We start from the raw sequence: 22,990 nt of genomic DNA on the forward strand, positions 1-22,990 counted from the left end.
GTTCTCAGTGGTGGCAGATGACAGAACAAGGAGCAATGATCTCAAGTTGCAGTGGGGGAGGTCTAGGTTGGATATTAGAAAAAACTATTTCACTAGGAGAGTGGTGAAGCACTGGAATGGGTTACCTAGGGAGGTGGTGGGATCTCCATCCTTAGAGGTTTTTAAGGCCCGGCTTGACAAAGCTCTGGCTGGGATGATTTAGTTGGTGTTGCTCCTGCTTGAGAAGGGGGTTGGACTAGATGACCTCCTGAGGTCTCTTCCAACCCTAATATTCTATGATTCCAAGGCTGAAACCCCCATTGGCACATAGTCCTTTCCAATATACCCTGGAAAAATATCAAATTCAAATACCACCTCAACCACTGTATGTGTGTGCAAGAATCACCTTGAGTAAATATTTCATCCTTTTCATATTCCAAACTATGGTTGGTGGCTAGAGGCCAGATTCTCAAAGTCAGTGAGAATTAAGCACCTAATTCACCTAGATGTTTTTGTAAATCTCTCAAAATCCTGCATTTTTAGGGGCATAAGTACCTTTGACTCAGCTGAAGAAGAGATAGATTATACAATGAAATCTAAGTCACTTTTTACCTATATAGCAGTTGTAGCCAGTGTACCCAATCTTACAGGGGCATGTGTTGGGAGCTGTACATTCCATATTCCTTCCACGTGGATTTTGACAAACAGATAATAAAGTAACTTAATAAAAGTTATAGGAACCAATAAAACACATAAAAATGATCACTGAGTTAGATAGTAATGGACAGATTTTACCCTTGGTTACTTGTGTACTTTTCAGCACAGAATTGAGCCAAAGAGTATATCTAGCGCAGAACCCTGGGGGTTCGCAAAATGTTACAGGAGGTTCTTGGGAAAAAATTTCCTAATGGCGGACAGAGCTGTCCCTAGGAACCTCGGGCAGCATGAGGCCAGCAACCCAGGGCCCCTGGACTTCCAAGAGCTAAGCAAATCAAAGCAAGCATATCTATCACACTGATAAGATTTAAACTTAAAGACTCCTTATAAGAAATGGCAAGAGAGGTGGATATTTTTGGCTGTTTTTGAAATTAAATAGGCAGCTAGTATTGTTTTTAAAATTATTATGAAGAACAAGTTTAAGCTTTGTTTTAACGTGCATTGTTTGCCTGGACTGCTCAAGACCTGAATGCTTGTGTAGGAAGAACTCTTTGAGTTGGCTTCTTAAATACCTTCATGCTGTTTCACATCTGATACTCCTTTATGAAACATAGGAGCCTTGTCTTATAACAGGTTTATTCAAAGTGATACAAGCTACAAAAGTGAGATTGTGGAAGAGTGTTGTTATTTTCATAATGTAATAAAAATACTGTAATGATAAATAATAATAATGTGTAATAAGCATGTCATAAAAACAAATTTTATATTTCCAAGATCACTGCTTTTATAACTTATATTCAGGTAAAGTAGAAAATCCCTGGAAATATTCATTTTTAGGAGGGGGTTCGCGAGACTTGACATCTTAGTGAAAGGGGTTCACAGGTTGTTAAAAGTTTGGGAACCATTGATTTCTAGCGTAAACTGTTAAACTTTCAGAGTGACACATGCCCCTCTGCAGAAGGTTGGTGAAAAGCGTATGCACTGCCAAGCAAAACAATGTCTAGGCCTTTTGCACAGGGCTGTATTTCATAAATATATCAGGACAATTAAAAAAGCTATTAGATTTTGATGATATGGCAGCTCTGATCACTGTTCCTAAAATAATCTCCCATCATAGCAAATAGGAAAGTAATAAGAATGTCTTTCAGTCTGGGAAATAAATAGGAAATAGACTTTTATTTCATGACTAAAAATGCCGACACTGTAGCGACAATTCTAGTTAGGCAGTATTTCTGGATTTTGTGCAGAATGTCATGTCAGACTAATGTCAAGAAAAATGTATTTGAATTTTTGCCCAATTTCATCAGTTGTGACTATCTGCTGTCAAAATTCCATTTCCAGTGGCTTTTCCTTTCCCATTAAACAAATTATAATTATTATTCATTTGGTAATGAAAAGCTGTGACTTTTCCTCCTTGACAAGTGGCCATCCTTAGTTGTGACTATTAGTGCACGGGTTCTAGAGTCGCTCCTCCACCCAGGAATATTGTAAGACCAGCGTATTTTGCAGAACTCTAGAGACATCATGTTTTCAGAGAATATCTATTCCAAAATAGGTTTTATTTTCTACAGGAAACTTTTGTGCCCATTTAAAAAGGGATTAGAATGAAAAACTCCTTCAAACTTTTCTTAAGGCAATACCATTTAAAGAAATAGCCTGCATTCCACAGAGATCGACCTCTACCTGCCCCTACTGCAAGGATTGTTAGCTGTCAGTAACTCTACATTGAACATGCGTGGGGGTGGAGAATTAAGAGTTGGGCCATGCATCTGGCGTGAATTCTGTGTTCTTGATTCTAAAGGTGTAGATCTGCCAATAACAAAATACCAGAACAGAATGTTCTGTTGACCTCATTTCCAATGTTGAAATGATCCGCCTGGGATAGAAAATTACAGTACAAGCGCCATCCCCGGGTACCCTAAAGAATCCTATATAACTTAAACAGCTGCTCCTCGTCACTTATTACTGTCTGTACACACCCTGTTAAATAAAACTAACCCCAGAGGAGGAACAGCATTTCCTTCCATATTTTAGTAGTTAAAATGCCTTTAAAGTTACAGGCCTACATCACTTTAGTACAGCGGGAAATGGAAGCAAGAACATAAAATAACATATTTCATTATGATTTTAAAATTATCACAGTGAACATTTCAGAGCACCCGTCTGTGAGGATATATGGCACAAGAATCCTGTTTTGGCTAGGGATGGCTTAGATGAACTGATTTCATCTGTTGTTTCTCTGATTCTGTAGATATGGTTTAAAAAGAGGTACTGAAAAATAACAGCTCTGTAAACGTTGTGGAATGTCTAACACACTTGGTCAGTGATGAGCAGTGTGCCACGGACCTGCGGAATGTGTACCGCTGTCATTTATTGGCAATACAGTCCTTGTCCTTTAAGGGTATGTCTACACAGCAAAGAAAAACTTGAGTTTGCAGGGCTCAGGCTGTGAGGCTGTTTCATTGGTGTGTCGACTTCTGGGCTTGGGATGGAGCCCAAGCTCTGGGATCCTCCCACCCGGCTTCAGCTTGAGCCTGGGTCTACACAGCAATGAAACAGCCCTGCAGCCCGAGTCGGCTGGCACGGGCAAGCCGTGGGTTTTTCTTTGCTGTGTAGACATACCCTCTAAGGACACTTGACACTGATCCTGATTTTTTTTTAAGTTTCCTTCCCTCACTTCACAATGTAGGTTAGTTCTTTAGCACAAGCAAACGCACTCCTTTGTGTACACGTACACAAACCTCAATAGGCCCCTGGCCCTCCTGTTTCCTTTCTGTAACTCTGCGGCTGACTGTAGCTTTCTCCTTCTCAACCCTTCAAGAGGTTCTATCTCCATGATGTGCTATAGGGCCTCACTATCTCATCTTAACACTGAACTATTAATAAATAACAATATTAGTGCCTTCCACTCAGAAAGGACAAAGCCCTTTACAATCTGAGGACTTAGGACCAAAGTATGGTGGTGCTGTAGTGAAAGATGGGGAAGGGCCCTCCTCTCAGCTCACCTGCAGAGGGCTGAGCTAGTGCCAAAGAGTGCAGGAGAGTTAGAGGGGACTCTCACTCTGCCTGCAGAGCTAGTGGTACCAGAAAGAGCAGGGTGAAGGCAAGATTATAGCCCTGCTCCCACTTACACCATCAGGGAGCTGCTGAAGACAGTGTTCTCAGTCAGAGCTGCAGCACTTTTGGAAAATCTGGCCACTTCATTTAGATACCTAAATCTGAGCTAAGATCATTGAAAAATATGCCTGGCACATTCAAAAGTAGGAGGGTTATTTGGATGGAAGAGTCTCTTAATGAAGGATCTCAAAGGAGGAGGGAGCCACAGCTATGGTTAGAGTCAGAGAAGAAAAGTCTTTGTCCTAAACGAGGAAAGAAAAACAACAAAAAAAGGTTGGTTTGGTTCAGGAGAAATATTAAACTCTGGTCCTAATTTTGAGCACACATTTTAAAAAAATAGTCTGGATTCTGTCACACAAAATAAACATCACGTATTGCAATATATATTATCTTGGAATATTTTCAGCCATTCCTGTTAAGCACAGGTCATATTTCTTAAGCACCACAGGTATCAAACCTTGCTACAGATGGGCTGCTTCCTTTATCTAAACAAATTCCATTATGAAATAAGATGGTGGCAGCTCTCAGCAGACGGTATGAGGCTGTTGGCAGTTTCACTCATTGTTAGATCACAATACCGGAGATGCTGCATCCAAGCGTAAAGATTTCAAAAAGCTGGAAGTCATTCGAGCTTTGATCATCTGCTTGGTTTTGTTGTCTGTTCTTAAAGAGAACTATTGTTTCAGGGGAAATCAGTACTGTCCTGGCTGGACTGTCAAGCGTTTTAGCAGAGATGATGGCAGTCCTTAATGCAAGGAATTATCATCATCTTTCCACTCCCTGTCAGGATGAGTCTGCTGCTTTTGACATGGAAAGAAACATCAACAGCTGGAAGTACAATAGATGTTCCTCAGGCAGATCCAGGAATGGAGGCATTTTTGGTCCTGTTCCAGGCAGGTGCACAGTAAAACTTTTGATGGAACTTGCTCACAGAAGAGACAATCTTTTTATTTAGTCAGGTGACATGGTTAGCAGCAAGAGAAAAATAAAGGATGTTTGTGTATTGTATCATCAAACTCTGAGACCGAGAATGATGTTGGTAATAAAGGATTTCATCTTAAGGACTCTACAGAGGGATTTTCACTAAGTCTAGTGATCCAAGGTGAAGAGAGGGAGCTAAGGAATGGCAGCTAAATTATATATTTGAAGAAAAATAACAATCTACTTGATAAGCTGCTTATATACAAAGAAGATGTGTGTGTCTCTGTAAGGCCAGAATTTGGGAACCAGCCATTCTGTACTAAGTATGGCTCTGGGAGTGCCATGGTCCTGAGCCTTGTGGGTATCTCTCCTGTCCCTGGTGCAATATAGGGCAGCCTCAGGACTGCACTACCTTAGGCCTGTGTGCCCTTCCTGGGCCAGTTCAGGAAACAGCTGGGGGTTATTGTGCCCTGGGTGTGGTCCCCTTTCCTAGATAGATTCCAATATGCCTCCCCCAGGCTGGGAACAGTTTGCTACATGGTCCAGAGTTGGCTACAGCTGCTGTACCCCACCTGGGGATTCCACCATATTGTGCGAAGCCAGAGGAAGCCAGTAAAGCCAGCTTGAATGCTGCTGTGCACTCCCGGAGCAGTGTAAAACAACCTTAGTGGGCGGCAGAATCTGGCCCATTATTTGTGTGTGCATATCATGAGAACGTGAGTGTAAAAGGGAATTAAACAGACAATGCAAACATTTTTGCCTATTAATCTTAGCAATGCAAGGGTAGTTACTGTATCGGCTTTTCTAAGGGATTTCAACAGAGGATTTAATGATAGGTAAGTGAATTCACTCCTTTTAAACAGTATATAATACTATTGTTTCTCTGAGGTCCTTTAAGCTGTCTAATAAATGAGTCAATAGATTATGAATACGCTTCTGGAACTATGCATGTCAGGTGGCAAGGTCAGTTCCCTATTCAGAATACTAGTGATGGGATTTAAAATTGCTTTCCAAGGTTGCAGAAACTTCTTGTTTAGCAAAACCTAAATTGTCCATGGCATATGAAGTTTGTGTGGACTTCTAGAGCCTAATTCAGACCTTTCTTACAATCAATTTTACATGATTGTAATTCCATTGACTTCAAAAGCATGACTCTTGCCTTAAGTCATGGTAAGTGTAATCAAAATCAGGTGCACTGCTTCTATTGATTAGACATTGGCAAAATAAAAATACCATTCATCTTAGGAAAAAGCTGTTTGTTCTGAGCTATAAAACAAGTTTAATTATTTTAAAAGAAAACCAGGCTTTGAAAAAAAATGTGATCCCAACTGACAAACCCCACAAACTTACAATAAAAAAAATAATTTTGCACAGTGATTAAATCGAAAATATTGAACGGTATTCAGCAACTTCTTTTTTCTCTTACCTTGACATGTAATTCCATCACCATTGTATCCAGGGGGACAATGGCCACATTTAAATCCTCCATCTTTGGCTGGCTCACACTGCACTCCGTTAAAACATGGTGTATTAGCACATGTGATTTTCTTGTTCAGATGCAGCAGCCCATTAATAGTTTTTGATAGTGCCAAATGATCCACCGCTGAGGCATATGACTTTCTGATTGCAGTTGTCTGTTCTGGAATCCTTGCTTGAACAAACATTCCGGGAAGTACTGGGAAGTTAGCCCTTTGGGGAGCCATACCCGAAAAAGGAGCTCTCAGATGGAATGAAGAGGTTAGTGGTGCTGTCAAAGCAGATGTCCTTGGCTGGTCTGTTCTAAAAGCATGGGCTGGTTTAGCCTTTGTAGTGGCAATCCTACTGGACCGTTTTCCAGGAGAAAAGTCAAATATTGGCTGGATCCGTTGAACAGCATGTGGCCTTGTAACTAATAAACTTGTGTTCTTATCAGGATAGGGAGAAATAGTCCCAGCTGCATGTGATCTAACATTTAGCTTATAATCAGAGGAGATCTGGGTTGTCATTCTGACAGTTGCTGCTTTGGGGTTAGATTCTTGCAGCAGAAGTAGATCCTGTGTAGAATTGTTTATTTTTACTTTATTATGGGAAGATGCTCTTTGAAGTAGTGAGGAGTCTGGATCAGTATTTCTTGTATCTGATGCCTGAGGATGAGAAACTCTCCTTTTCAAAATAAGTGATTGAATATCGGTGACTGTGGGGTTTCTTGTCATAAGGTAAGTGTGTTCTAGTCTTGGGATTTGAGCCTGGGAAAGTTTAGAATCAATATTTCTTGACTTTATGACAACTTGTTCTTGGTAGGAGCCTTTAGCATCTGTATTACCTCTCTCGGCAGTATCTGTACGACTGTAGGAAGATCTTGACACTAGAGTTAAAGGAAGATATGTTTCAGTAAATCTACTGGTCTAAATCCACAAAAAGAACAATGACACATCTTCTTAATCAATAAGTAACAGGGTATCATCAACACAGAAGAATGAAATCCACTATACACAGGAAGAGACATTATAATAAGTCCTGAATAATCTATTATTGTTTGTTTGTTTGGATTGTGGTATCACCAAGGAGCCCAGTTGTGCTGGGCACTGTACAAACACTTAGTAAAAAAGACTTTGCCCTGAAGAGCATACCGTCTAAATATAAAATGAGAGACAACAAATGGACACAGAGAGGTGGAGCAGAAGGAAATGATGAGACAGTATAGTTAGCATGATGGGCAGTGGTTCTGGCACACTAGCCACTATCAAGTTTTTGTAGGCGTCATGGCAAAGGAGGGTTTTTTAAGGAGGGGTTTGAAAGAGGACAATATGGTGGCTTGGGGGATGTTTATGGGGAGCTCCTTCCAAGGAGGAGCAGCCTGGGAGAAAGCACAAAGGTGCTTGTTTGAAAATATAACAAGTGGATGATAAAGACTGCCACCATTGGTAGAGTGGGAGTTGGAGTAGACCTTTCAGTAGTTGTATGAGATGATAGATGAGGAGGGGAAAGGTGTTGAAAGTGAAGACAGCTAGTTTGAATCAATTCTTTCAGAAATATTAATTGCCACATGCTGCGTCTAATGAATGAAGAAGCTATTTTTAACATGCTCACTCCATGGCACAGGGCTCATTTCAGGCTATAGGATTGTGCCCTAGGCATACAATCCTTACATAATTACTCAACATTTTTATATAGTTGTTTAAGGGCTACATAAATACCAATAATCTTTACAATGCTCCTTCTGAGGTTGGTGGTATTACCATAGCTAACCAATGAAAAAACTGAAGTACAGAGATTAAGTGACTTGACAACGGTCAAAGAGAGTTAGAATCAGAGCAAGGACTAGAACACAGGAGTTCCTGGCTCCCAAAGCAGTGTTCACTGAACTAGTAAACCATATCCCCCTCTCAGCTGATGATGTTGTGTTATTTTCCCTCCTGGAACACAATGGGGCATTGTTCCAGAGTTGGACACTGGTAGTGATTCACACAATGGACCACAGCAGTAAATAAATACAAGTACAGTATTGTACTGCACAATACAAGATTGACAAATGATCAGAAGAATGTGGGAAAAGAGGCAGAGGAGAGAGGAAAGAGAGAGAAGAAGAATTCAGAGAGAGAAAAAGAGAAAATAGGAGAAGTAAAGGGATTTTTACAAATGAATGAGAGAAAGAAAGATGAAAGAAATATCCCCAGAGATAATTATCAGTCACAGACGAGAAGTACTGCTTCTAGAAAATTCAATTCAGGGATCAAGAAGTGTGACAGGAGTGACAGTGGAGGCCTGAATAGCCACTTTGACAAATTTCTGAAATGAATACAAATAATAGCTTTGAGCTCCAGCCATCACAGTGGAATCAAATCGGTTTTATCCTAAATGAATGTTAGTAACTACCAAAGGGATCAACCTGGCAAACTAGAAACTGAAATCTTCCATTTACCTCCTATCAGGTACAATAGATGCAGCGTAATCTTCCAAATATGCCCCGGCTTCACTTTTTGCGGGGGTAGGGGAGGAAGCCCCCTCTAGGTCGGAGTGTTTCTATGACCATCCAGCCTTTGACCTCTCTGATCAGAATGCCAACAAAGGTGCCAATTGAGCTAACTGTGGTTGTAATATTGTGGGGTGGACATCTGCTGACTATGATAGTTACTGAATTAAGATCTCTGATAGCTGTTTTCCACAGGCAACCGTAAAGCTATAAAATATTTATAGCTTTACGGTTGCCTGTGGAAAACAGCTATCAGAGATCTATAAAATTATCCATCCCCAATACTATAGCAAGTTTTCACTAATATGGTTCAGTGCAAGCTAGTTAAGATGAGATCTTGATAGAACTTTTCTGGCAGAGCCAGTAATTTTTATTGGGCAATTTTCTAGTATCTAAATAGACAATGAAGAAGCATTCTAAGAGATTGCAGACTCAGTTGTCTGTAGTCAGCAGCTTTCTCCAATCCTGTGTACTTCAATTTATTTTTCATGCAGTCGATCAATATCTTACAATGTATAACCTATTATCAATGCAGAGTGTGATTGGATGAATCTGGTTTTCTCTGTGATGCCAGTGTATGATTACATATTGGCATGAATGAAAATAACAACAAAATGACAGGCCAAAGTACTGTGTGTATTATGGTACAAAAATACATTTTCACTCACCGCCAGCCTTCCCACCTACGGTAACTGGGAGATATGCAGCAGTGAAAAGATTGAGGGTTTTTTTTTATAGAAGCGGGTGAGAGAATGAGGGGCTGATACACTACTACACTGTTCCAGTTTTATGCTGCTGTTAACTTCATTAAATTCAAACTAGAGCAACATAGTGGTGAATCAAGCCCTGAGACAATAGATTTTTCTTCTTCTTCTTCTTCTCTATCTGAGGAAGAAATGGCAGGGACCAGATTTCAGAGAATGAACATTTAACCCCCACCCCACTCTGAACATGCTACTTTTGAACTATGCCACCTGGGGATTCCCCTCTATGGGATTTCCTCTACACTGGAAGTCCCCCGACACTCAGTTAAGACAGCTTTCCAACCACTTTGTACTGGAGCAGCATGTAAGAGCCAGAGAGGAAGCCCGAAACTGACCCACAACATTTGACCTAAGGTCCATCATGACAGTGCTGAGAAGATACAGAACATTCAGATTTTCCTTCTGATGTGAACTGCAATTTCCAGCCAAATATTGCACATCTGTAGTCAAAAAGAAGAAAATCATGCCCATTCTCAAAGTAATAAAGAGGCTGTGAATACAATTGGTCTCAGATACAAGGAAATGGAGCAGAGATACTCCAGTGCTGCCAAAATCCAGGGAAAGAAACTGACACTGAAAACCAGAAAAAAACAAGTCTAATGCATTTGTTGTCTTCTGGGTTTCCTGTCTTTCTTCTGTGCCTTGGCAGGCTTTCAAAAGCAGGCCAAGTCCAAGGCCAGATTAAGGCCAAATGGGGCCACAGATGCATCAAAACATAGGGGTCCAGTGTAGACCCTGCCCCCTCCTCTCCCAAATCAGCAGCAGCATGAGACTCCCTCCCCTCATTTCTCCCTAGAGGAGACAGCAGTGGATCCTTCTCCCATATAAATAAGCCCTTCGTTTTCAGTTTAAACTGATTTTTACCAAAAAATCCCCCCCCCCTTTTTTTTTACAAAAGTTAGTTTTACAAAAAGTATTATTCATTTTTTTCCAATTTTCACCCTACTTTTTTATCATTCAAATATATATAAAATAACTTGTTTTATTAGGAAGATACAATACATTGCATGATATATATATATTATGATAATGCATTAGTCTGTCTGTCTATATGCAAAGCTGCCTGTTGCAGTAAGACTATGTGTAAGTCTATGTGCACACAATAAACAAAAGGCGCACATGCAAGCTCTGAAGTGGATGTGCATCTGAACATACAGATGAATCTCATGCCCACCAGGTATATATTTCAATCTGTTAGGAGATAATGGTCTAAAGATCTGACACACTAAAATTGGAAGAAAATGAAAATCTGTATCAGAACACAAGGAAGTATTCAAAAGTTTAAAAAAAAAACCCCAAGCCAGGAGAAAAGGATGAAGTTGAATATATGTGCTGCAAATGGTGTGGCCCAATTATTAAATGTAAATATTTATAAGCTAATAGTTTTAAGTCTAGAACAGCGAACTGTTTGTTCAAATGAAAAGTTATATTTGGGGATTAGAGAGAGATTGTTAAACTCAGAGGTGGCATTCTGCTTTGAGTTCTGTTTTAGTTCTGCAGCAAACTACATTGATGAATAGAATTCAAAGCATTAATCTGCTGAATACTTTTCCTCCATATCTCTCCGTCCACCAAAATAAACCCCAATAGTTACCTAGCAAAATTATTAATAATTTTTTTAAATGATTTTCACCTGTTTTTGTTGTTGTGGTAATAAATGGATAAAGTCCTGGGAAAAATTAAATAAAATAAAAACTGAAAATGAAGGGCCCTACATATAAAGAGGCAGGGCTGGCAGCAGGCTCCCACCCATATAGCAGCTGGAGTGTGTCTGCTTGACAGGTGGGCGGATGGGCCTGGCGCACTGCACTCTCCCCCTCCTGCCACACACATAGTCCTCTTTTGGAATGGTATTGCTAAGGGTGGCACAGAACAATGGGTCTTGGAGTTAACACCTTATTGAGATCCACAGAGCAGTTCACACCTCTCCGAGCTATTGCTCCAGGCTACCTGCAGACTCAGTTATTGCTGCTTTGTTTATATCTGGGTCTCATTTTCAAGCTTTTCTTCACATGATGAGAGCTAGAAACATTTGTTTCTTTTTTTAAAAAAAGCATACATTCTGATGTAATCCCATGATGCCAAAATCTGGAGCCTAACGCATGGTCCTATAGTGCCTATGCCTTAATCTAGCCCTCACTATGTCCTTAGACCCAACTAAATACATAAAAGTGATGAAGCACTACTCTTCAGCTCAAGATCAAATCCTTCCTCTCATAAGAATTCTCTAGCTATGATATTCTCTGGCAATGCAGAGTATTATTGCACCTTTGCATCCTGTTAGCATACAACTGTTTCACAATTCAGTAGATAATTTAAGAATTCACCTTATTATTAACACAATTTAATACATTTACAGTTTGTATTATCTTTAGAGCCATTGACATTTAGCAATACATTATGTGTAGCACATTTCTCATTCAGAAAAATGTCTTCAGAGAAACGCTTTTCTGACATATTATACTGTGTGGTTCATCATTTAAAATTTGAAATACCTACAAGCACATACATCTCATTTAAAGTGTCGAGAGAGCAGACAAATTATGTTGGTCTAAGGAGTCTTGTTACCAAAGTATAAGGGATCATTCTATTTATCTCTCTCCCTCTCTGCATTCATACTTTTTTAAAATTTGCCCAGTGAGAGAGGAACACTGTGACCACATGTCTGGAAGAAGAAGAGAAAGCAAGAGAGAAATTTCACAATATTCTGAAAAAGAGTGATCTTATCTTTCCATTTCCCCTGGTCCCAACCTGCCCCCTAACTGGGGAATCTTTCTACTATTATTTGTTTCCATAACAACAGTGTGGTGAAAACTCCCTTCCTCTCACCTCCTACAACCATCATCTGTGCACATACCCTTGACTCTCCCCTCCCTGCTGTCAAATTCTTCAGACTTGTACCCCACCTAGACAAGTGACTAGATTGCTTTCTCAGTTGCTATAGCCTCTTGCTGTCTTCCCATAAAAAGCAACAAGTCCCAATCGCCCTAGCTAGGAACCCTCAATCCCTCCCTCCAAAAAAACCTCCCCACTAATCAACATATAATCTTGAGCCCCCAAGCCCTAGAAAGCACCTGTTTTCAGGTTAAAAGAGAAATGAGCACATCATCAATTAAGTTTGGGATGGGAATGTAAGTTTAGATAATAGCTTCCGTTTGGGGATTAAGATTCTCTTTCTACTCTTAATGTCAAAGGTGGTAGGTTAAACACTGTGCAAGAAAAAAGGAACTCTTTGCACCAATTTAAAGCATAATTAGCATGAGCTGTTTCTTTTTTAATCAATCACCACTTTTAAAAATATGAAAATAGAGAGGTATTAATATTAGCCTTATTTTAAAAATAAACATTTGCATTGTCTTTTAAAATGAGTTTGGTCTCATGCTTGTAACTATTTTCCCACATCACAAAATGGATTTTGGATGAACTGGAATTCTGGGCCTAAGTGGTGCCCTGGGATGGAATTTGCAAATGGTAAAAGAGATGCAGTGGCAGACATATGAGTGCAAGCCTGCTCACACTATGCCTCATTGAAATCAATGTTATCAGTCCGGCGCTTCTGTGATCATTAAGTTCACTCACTAATTTATTTACAACAAAATAAAAGAGTGGACATCTGGTTCACTTTCCCTAGAGGCAGAGCTTATCCTTATAGAAGAGTTTTTGTCGCCTTAGATGGTGATGTTGGTGTTAGGCTGCCACTTTAAATTCTCTTCCCCAGTGCCCTACATGGAATCATCACCAATAATGAATATTTTAAGGTGTCGACATTCTCCAACTGCTTTCTTTTTACAACAGTTCCGTTCTCCATTTTAGCATTTAGGTGTTTTGTTTGTTAAATGTGGCCACATCTCTCAGAACATCTGCAGCGATACATACACAATTCCACAAAATCATGCAGAACTTTGCAATGCAAATTTGTTTTGTGCATATGAAATAGAAAATTGCACAGCTCTGCCACAAAGCATTTGCAAAAGGAAAAACTGGGATCTCCAGCCAGCTCTGACGTTAGTATCTGCGAAAAGATCTGTGTATTCAGAGTACAGCATGCTCTCAAATTTAAAAAATGAATCTGCTTCATCTAGGCTTGTATTTCTCCCCTCCTCCAGGTCCATTTTCTTTGAACATTTAAGTGATTGAATTTTATTCACAAACATTTAAAGAGAAATATTGCAAACTTGAATGCTCACAGTCCTGAATAGCCAATTTTAATCTCTCACTCAAATATTTGTATTAGAATTGCTTTATTTTATAAGAAAGGGGGGACTACTGGACATAACACTGAGATAGAATCATGTTGTGCAGCAGGCAGAAATGGAGAGCTCAGAGAGGCATGTGTGGTAAATGAAGGGATACAGAGGCAGCTCAAAACTCTGGATATAGTGGAATCTCCAGTTCTAATTATTTAAATACCTCTGGTACAGACAAGGGGGTGAAATCCTGTCTCCGTTAAAGTCAACATGGGTATGTCTACACGGCCTGTGCAAGGCAGCCTCCTAGTCTGGGTCGACAGACTTGGATTAGAGGGGTTTGTGCTAGCTCAATGAAAATATCTGTGCAGATGGCCCTTTGAAGTTGCAGCTCAGGCTTTGAAGTCTAGGGAGGAATGTGGGCTTCAGAGCCCAAGTCACAACTTCAAAGTGCTATCTACACAGTAGACAGCTATTTCTAGAACGTTAGTGCAAACCCCTGTCTATCAACCCGGACTGGGAGTCTTGCTTCCATGGACTGTGTAGACAGACGTTATGAGTTTTGCTATTCTGCGATTTCAGCAGAGACAGGATTTCACCCAGGGTTCACCCCAGAGACCTAGCAGAAAGGCAATTAAATGAGCCAACAATGTCCTGACTGGATCTTTCTTAACAGGATCACATATATGAGACAATAGCTGGTGAAGACAGAAAATTATAGGCCCATCCATGGTGTGGAGAGCCAGAAGAAGGTTATCTTTGTAGCATTCAGGGTCATGTGAAATCCATTGCATGGGTTCTCTGCCTCTTGGGGCATTTTTTGGGCGGGGGTATGTGTGTGTGCGGGGGACAGAAACGCTCCCTTTCCACTGCTTTTGGCCCTACTGTATGTGCACAAACAGACACAATATTTGGGCCATAGTTAGGGCCCTTCGTTTTTGGTTTTTATTTTATTTAATTTTCCCAAGAAATTTATCAGTGTTTATTACTGCAGCAACAAAAACAGGTGAAAATCAGTGGGAAAAACTATTAATAATATTTCTGCGTAAATATCTGGGTTTATTTTGGTGGATGGAAGAACAAGGGGAAAAAGTATTCAGTAGGGTAATGCTTTGATGAACAGAGTTCAATGTGGTTTGCTGCAGAACTAAAACAGAACTCAAAACATGCCCCACCTGAGTTTAAGAAAACAATATATCTCTAATCCCCAAATAAAACTTTTCAGTTTACTGAAAACTCAGCAGTTCACTATTGTAGACTTGGAACCATTAGCCTATAAATATTTACATTTAATAATGGAGCCATACCATTTGCAGCACGTACACTCCACCCTCCTTTCCTGTTTTTGCTTTTTTTGTTTTTTTGTTTTTTTTTAAACTTTTGAATACTTCCATGTGTTCTGATACAGTTTTTCATTTTCTCTCGATTTTAGTGTGTCAGATTTTTAAACCATTATCTGCTAGCAGCTTGAAATGTGTACATGGTGGGTGTGAGATTCATCAGTACATTCAGATGCGCACATGCTTCAGAGCTTGTGTGCGTGCCTGTTTGTTTATTGTGTTTATCGTCTAGATTTATACATAGCCTTACTTCAACAGGCAGCTTTGCATATACACACAGACTAATGTATTATCGTAATACATATATCTCATGCAATGTTTTGTATTTTCCTAATAAAACAAGTTTTTTTTATATATATATATATATCTTTGAATGATACAAATGTAGGGTGAAAACTGGAAAAAAAAGACAGACTTTTTTGTAAAACCCAGGATTTTTTTCAGGAAAAATCAGTTTAAACTGAAAACAAAGGGGCTTAGTCATAATGAGGCACATACTAGCAACTTGATACCATAGTGACTGGACAGACAGGTAGACATTGAAAGATGAGGTAATATAGCTGTTTATACTGGACTTCATTTAATTTGGGAATACAGCCATTTTGCCTCAGTACCGGCATTATTAACTGTTGGGCCTGATCCTGTAGGGGGTGCTGAGTGACAAAGAAAGAATACTCCAATATTCCTCCTTTTCCACTGACTTTTCCCCACTCCTTTTTAAAGAACCTTTGGGTTTTTGCAGCTTTCCCTCCATCCATATTTCTCCATTAATTTGCCAAAGGAATTATTTTGACCAGAACTGGTCCAAAAATTTTGACTAAAGGTTTTTTTCCATCAAAACCAAGGGTTTTAAAGTAATGGCCTGGAGGTTCAGTCACTCACCTAGGCTGACCTAGGGCGGGAGACCTAGGTTCAAGTTTCTACCCGGCCTGACCCCCCAAAAGTGGGCTATCTGCTAAGCTATAGCCTTAGTCTCTCCCTCTGGTCCCCTGAGTAGTTAATTCTTCATCTCCAACAGCGTGGACTGACTGTAGGTTACAGCACTTACCTGAGATGTGGGAGACCCAGATTCAAGTTCCTGCTCTGAATTAGGATGGGCAAAGACTCAAATGTGGGCCTCCCAGACTCCAGGACCGTATCCCTAACCCCTGGCTGTTCTAGAGTGAGGGTCTCGCATAGACTTCCCCCCCCCCCAAATGTCGAAAGATTTCATTTTCAATCCACATTGGAATGAAAACAGATTTTGAAACCTCAATAGTCTTGGTGAAAAGGAATAGTCATTTTCTGGCCAGCCCTAATTTTGAGAGCAATGTGCTGTCTCCTCCCCCCTGGGATGATTGCTCAGCAGAGTCGGGTACAGCAAGGCTGCTCAGCAAATGTACTAACGCTATTTCTAGAACTTGTATCCAAAGAAAATTGGGCTGGAGGCTGAAGACTTAATCGTTGCAAAGTGAGTAATGCTGAAATCTTGTGCTCTTTTATAAGAGAAAGGTTATGTTACGAGGAGACAATCTATTTACTCATGTTATATTAATGGCCCTATTTATCTCCCATAATGCACAGTTCAGTGTATTTATAGGATTTTCAATGGGAGTCTTTGACATTTTAATCCATTTATTGATGCACTTAAATAAAATGAGATCTAAGAATTTGAGAGCTTAAGTCATTTAAGGCAAACATGTCAATGAAGATGCTGAATGAAGGTTGGAGAAAATTTTTTGCAACTATTTGATATGAGAGGGAATGGAATTTAATTCTCACTAATCCCTTCAACACTCAAGGAGTCTCAAAACAATACCTTAAAAATAGTCACCTTATTTCTAACCAATTCATTATGAAAAAGACAATATATAGCAAAAAATATGCAACAGAAAGCACAATTCTGGGACTCAGGGAATGTAGTAATGCAGACAAATTAGGGGCTAGATGCTGCCCTAATTTATACCCATTTCACACTAGTGTTGCTTCATTTACTTCCTTGGAGTTACTCCCATTTATGCCTGCATAAGATAGAGGAGGGTAAGGCCCTATGAGTTAAACTCTGCTGAGGTAGACAAAATTATGAATGGAACAAGAAGAAAGATTTTGTATTAATTATTTATATAGTGCCATTAATATAACTTTGCATCTGATCGATTTTCCTGTGCATCATACTTGTTGGAGTTTGATAGTTAACTCTTCAGAGCAACTGAACTTTTTTTAATGTAACTTTTTCCCTCTCCTCAAACAGCTCTACTGGTTTCCTTCCTGGTTTAGTTCAAGATCCAGTTTAAAGATGTATTCTTTGATTTCAAAACTCTCCTTGGATGTGCTCCAGCCACTCTCACAGAGGCCTTCTCTTTCTGTGCTCCTTTGTTATCAGCCTTCTCTAGATGTACCTTACTACTGTTGGGACAAGAGTCTTTTCTTCTGCAGTTCCTGGAACAGCTTGTCCCGTATCAGTCTGTTTCATCATCACTTCACCACATTTCAAATCTTAATATATAATGTCTGTGTCCTGGGCTCTGCTATTATTATTTAGCTCTCTAATTGTATTACTTTAGCTACTATGTAAAGAACATCAGGATAGAGTTTCCATGAGAGACTGTATAAAAAAAAACAAAATTGTATTTTGTATTCTGGAGTTAGCAATATATTCTACTTCTTCTTGATATCATGAGTGTCTGAAATATTAATAAAAATGGCACTCTTATCTGATGCCTCACGGGCCTTCAAACTCTTTCTCTTGGCTTAGACAGGTTGATATATATTCTTAGTGGCTTAGATCAACCCGGATCTTGCCTGCAGTGTCCCTGTCTATTTCAATACAGACTGCCTCAGAACTTTAATAGCAGGGTACAGAGGAAATTCATAATATTTCTTCAGAGGAAAAAGGGTTTAAATTTGAATATTTTACCGAAGTTCTCCTTTCACTTAATTCAAGTAGTAAATGGCCTAAAATTACAATTACATTGTTTTGAGTGGTAAATACATAAAAATGAATTACTTTACATATGAAAGCCCAGAAATTATTTGAACTGTGTCTTGTTGAAGACTAATAATGATTGTCTTTTAATATCACATGAGCACGTCTAAATGCCCTCAGCGAGATCTTTCCTTTATATAATTTCCCAAAATTTCACAATCACTTTCAATTGAATAAGTCTGGACAACCATCTTTAAAAAAAGAACATTTTAGATAATAGCTTATCTGAGTACATACTGAAACTTTTATGGAGTTTTTCGCTAGAATTAGTTGGTAACAGGTCAACCAAGTGATGCACAAGACATTTTTACTTATGGACCGTGTTAGCATATTAACTCTTAGCAGCAGCTTACCAATTTGCTGTACCAAAAGAAATACTACAGTTTCCAGATCCAAACCTGGTGCCAGACAGCCCTAAATTCCATTTGAGAAAGATATAAATAACTGATAACATTAGTGCTGAATTTGAAGTTTGCCATATATCTAAATAGCCTCTTTTCCCAAATGCAAGGATTTTTCAAACAGGGACATGTAGCTATAATTCATTATTATATTAAACATACACTTTATTGTAAAAGCTACTCCTGCCTTTAGAAACCTACTGACAGCATCCCTGACATTGACATATTATATTCTGAGATCATCCTTTTCAGAAAGTGTTTATATTTTTCTACTTGAAAGGGAAAAATAAGATGGGCAAGAAAGAGCATCTTCCAGGTACACTCCAAATAGTAGTTGTATTACATTTAATCCTTTCTCTTCGTAGGCTCTGGGACGATATCAAGGATTTTATTTTTTTCAACACTGCAGGAATTTCCATGGTGAAACAAGTTTCGGCCCCTTGGAGATTTGATACCAAAATGACAAGCATATGGGAGCCGAGTTAAATCTCTCTGGTTCTGTTTTTAGATAAATGTAAGTGGAGAGAAAAAATTGATCAGGCATAATGGGGAGTTTCTGCCTTTCCTTTGAAGCATTCTGTATTGGTCACTGCTGAAGGAAGGACTTCAAACTTAGTGAACCAATAGTTGGATTTGGTGTATCAAATCTTAGGTTTCTAAGACCATACAAATAAATACAGTAATTCAGTAAATAGAACCTCTTCATCAGATGGTTACTCTTAAATAATCTAGATTCAAAGTGATTTGTCAGCATTATAGACCAGTAGGTTCGGAGGATGTTTCTCAGTGAGAGCTTCTGAGAGTCTCCTACACCCTCACTTTATCCTAAATAATTTTAAAAAATCCCCAACACTCTAATAATTGAAATTCTCCTCATAATTTATATGTATAGATCTCCTTTCATCCACAAAGATCCAGTAGTGTTTTGTAAGCTGCATACAGTAATCATATCACTATTAAAATATAGTAAATCTGTCTACAGAAATGTACCGATTTATTCCAGATTCTGATGCATTTATTTGCATTGAATAGTATGTCACTCCCTGAGTAGATCCATTGAAGTGAATGGAACTACTCTTGTGAATAACTGCTCACCAGTGCGAGTGGGCATTCACAGCCTGGCCCTTAGTAACTTTGGTCAAGGGTAGTGGGGCAAACCCCTGTCCTAATGAAAAATGCCTTGTGATAATGATAACACACAGCAGCCAGGACATTGATATTTAGGGTTTCATTCTAAAAATCTCACCCACAGTAAACTGCATGGAAGCCAATGTAAACCTTGGAAGTGAAGGCTTAATTGGCCCCTGCTAATGTGCTGTGGTTCCAGAGAATCTAGGTATTTCACATTAAGCCGTACTCATCTTTATAATGTTTATAACTTCTTTCTCTTTCACAATTCCTGTGCTGCTCTTACTTCTTCTTTAATAGCAAAACTCCTGTTTGACTTCAATAGGGCCCAATATGAATTCTCTGTAATTTTAAGTGTCTTTAATAAAACTACAACTCTACCGTATTTATGAAAACAGGAACTGCTCCCTTTAAAAAGCTGCATGATATTACTACTATATGATTAAAGGGGCTTGAAAATGTAAAAAGGGAAATAATCTGGCTCTCAGTTCTGTCACTGTAACAAACTACAGGGCCTCTGCCCTCTATAGATTATTTGTTTGAAGACTGGGTTGTTATTATTACCTCTTAAAAGAATCATGATGGCACTGTGATTGCTTAAGCAAAAAAATGGCACGGTCTTGGTAGGAAAGGAATGTAATCTATACTTGATGTTCTGATTGAATGTAAATATTATTCATGGCATATAACTTTGTCCTTTCCCTGGTGGTTTTATGACTTGGGCTTCATTGGTCTCCTATTGCTGAGTTACATCATTTGCAAAATATATCATCCGGACTGGAAGCACTTAAATGATAGAGTATATGGATAGGCAAAGCTGGAAATGATTTTTCTTTTAAATTATCTAAACATATTCTTCCCACTGTGTCTACTTTAGGGTGTTATATCTGGGTCATAGAATATACTAGAGAAGCTTCCTTTGATACTCTTCTGGAACTAGCTAGTATTTTAGTGAGTATTACTAAGAAAGAGAAAAATGGAAACGCTATCAGATCTTTCCCTTTCCTAACAACTGAATAGGAGACGGGTTTTAGCTGCAAGTGGATATGCACTGATCCACACACTGATTTGCCACGCACCCCAGCAATTCCAGAATCATCTTGATACTGTTGGGGTTATCCTGCATCCCACACTGAATGCTGTGTGAGTCCTTCAAAATAATTTCCATTAAATGCCATCCTAGTGTCACATTTTTCATGCAATGTTACAATGCTTCTGTTACCATGTTATCCCATTCCCTTATGATGTGTCAACACAATCCAAAAGATTGTGGTGCACAAATTTGTCCTATGGGTTGAATTTTGCAAAATGGCAAACCCTAAGCATAATGTGCAAAGGGTCTAAAGGATGCTGCATGGCACAGGCAGCTAGGGACTTCAGAATTCTAATCCCAGTTTTCTCACTCATTGTGCTGTATGATTTTGAGCAGATCACTAAACCACAGTGACCCAATTTCCTCCAGTGTATAAGGGGAATAAGATGAAGGCTGCTGTGACTCTGACTGATTAAACCAGACTAAACAAACACCGCTAACATCTGACTAGCACTGTTATTGCAACATGCAGTATCAATAATGCCACCACTACCTCCCATTAGGACATGTCAGTTGTCCTATTTGTGAAGCCAAGAATGCCACTAATATGACCTGTGATACTGTATGTTTTCATTGAATATGTCCTCCTCTCCCAACCAAAGGAGTGATAGATATCTTATCCAAAGCAGAAAGCAGTGACTAGCAGCAGTGAAATCTGAATGGGACTAAATGCCTTAGGCTTTCCTTTTCATCACACTGCCAGCAAAAAACAAAAGAAGGAATATTGACACTACTACTCAGTAAAAATCCTAGGTTACCAATTTGTTTGTTTATTTTGGGGCAAATAGGGTCTTCTTTTGTTTTTTGCCTAAAAACAGAAAACAGAGATTCCTTTTTAAAAAAAGCAATAAACTTTGCCACGTCCAGGCATGATTATATATACATGATATAAATCAAGAATTACTCTCTTGAAATCTAGTAGGTGTAAACTACATATAAAATGAAAGGTGTAAACCCTTATAAAAATGGGCACGTGAGAGCAGATTTAGGTCTGTATTCAGCTCAGAACCTGATCTGTGGCATTGAGGAATTAACTGTAATTTGAGTATATCAGTAGATTAACTCTTACCACATATCAGTGGTCAGTAAATGGCACTTTGGTATTTATAAATCACAATGGAAAGACATGAATGTGTGTCTTCTCATCAGAGACTGTTTTAAGACACAATTTTCTGAACTAGCATCTTTTCGCCTCAGCTAATGTACCAAAGCATTTTATTAAGATGGGCAATTTTGCAATTTCTGTATCAAAACATACTTATCCCTTAATCCTTAAATCATGACAATTGAATATAATACAAGTCAAAACCATCCAGCAAAAGATGAAAATGGGAATTAGCAAAAAGAGCTTTAGATTAAAATTTCTGGCACTGGGAACAACTGGTACAAAATCTCAATACCTCCTCAAGCACTTTAGCAACTTGGAGAGGATTTTGTATGTTTTGTTGAAAGAATGATAGCACTAGTTACAAGGAAGAGAGCTGTTATTCAAATGGGGATTTCATAATAATCATAATCCATAAATGTACATAAATGTAATTGAAAGCTTTCGTATCTTTTAAACATCAAGTACTGTACGGTACATCTGCTTAAATCACAGAGCATTTGCGCAAGAAAGTTAAGCTTCGCATTCCGGATATAAAGTAAGACACAAATACAAACCAATTGTTTGAGGTCTGTTATCCTCAGCTGAGCTGCTGTAGCTATTTCCTTTTTTTTCTATATACTAAAGCAAACTGCTTTCTTTTTACCTTGAAATATACATGTTTGTAGAGCTATTCAGGGGCGCTTGGGCTGAAAATAAAATCTAGATAAACGATACAACAAAAATACAAAGGAATGAAGTAGTGGTTCATGTGGTCTGCAAAGACAAACATATTTACCCTTATCCAACACACACGAGAAATATACACAACTCTGTGAAATCTCTGGAATTATGAACAAATGGTTAAGCACTCGGAGCTCTCACAGAATTCAACGGGAGTCGAGAGTACCATGATCTTTGAAAAATCAGGCTACTTTGACATATGTGCCTACTCAGGCGCACACATTTGCAATGAAAAAGGCTAGAACTGTAGGTCAACATTTTAAAAGAGATTCTGACCGCTAAAATGGAAAGGAACAAGCAAATGGGCTCCTCTTCTGGAGCAGGAGGCTGAGGAGAGAAGTAAAGAATCTCTCACAAATGGTTTCCATAAAACTGGCCAGTTTAAAGGTTGGACGTATCCAAAGAATCATCTCGCAACCCCTTCTTCCTGTCCCCTTCAAAAATACTCAGGCTGATTCTATTTACTACAGAATCCTGAAGATTTTGTTCCCCCAGGATTATTCAATCTCTGACATAAAAATTGCTTTTAAAAGAAGCCTTTTAGTTTTAGAATTAATCTTCCTTGGAGCTGTGAATCGCATGCATGAATCATAATAAACTGTACGTCCTCAATAAGTTTTCATTTTAGAAGACACACAACTTCTTCAATTAGTAATTC

General features: G+C 38.9%; 1 protein-coding gene across 1 annotated transcript in view; it reads right to left on the minus strand.

Moving 5' to 3' along the window:
- LOC123378771 (von Willebrand factor D and EGF domain-containing protein-like) overlaps positions 1-22,990 on the minus strand; it is a 258,695-nt gene that overhangs the window by 51,280 nt on the left and 184,425 nt on the right. The window contains exon 22 of the mRNA XM_045032909.1: positions 6,101-7,018. Within this exon, the coding sequence (XP_044888844.1) occupies positions 6,101-7,018 (918 nt within the window). The remainder of the gene's footprint in view (positions 1-6,100; positions 7,019-22,990) is intronic.

This window comes from Mauremys mutica, chromosome 10 (assembly GCF_020497125.1).
Source record: "Mauremys mutica isolate MM-2020 ecotype Southern chromosome 10, ASM2049712v1, whole genome shotgun sequence".
Classification (NCBI taxonomy): Eukaryota; Metazoa; Chordata; order Testudines; family Geoemydidae; genus Mauremys; species Mauremys mutica.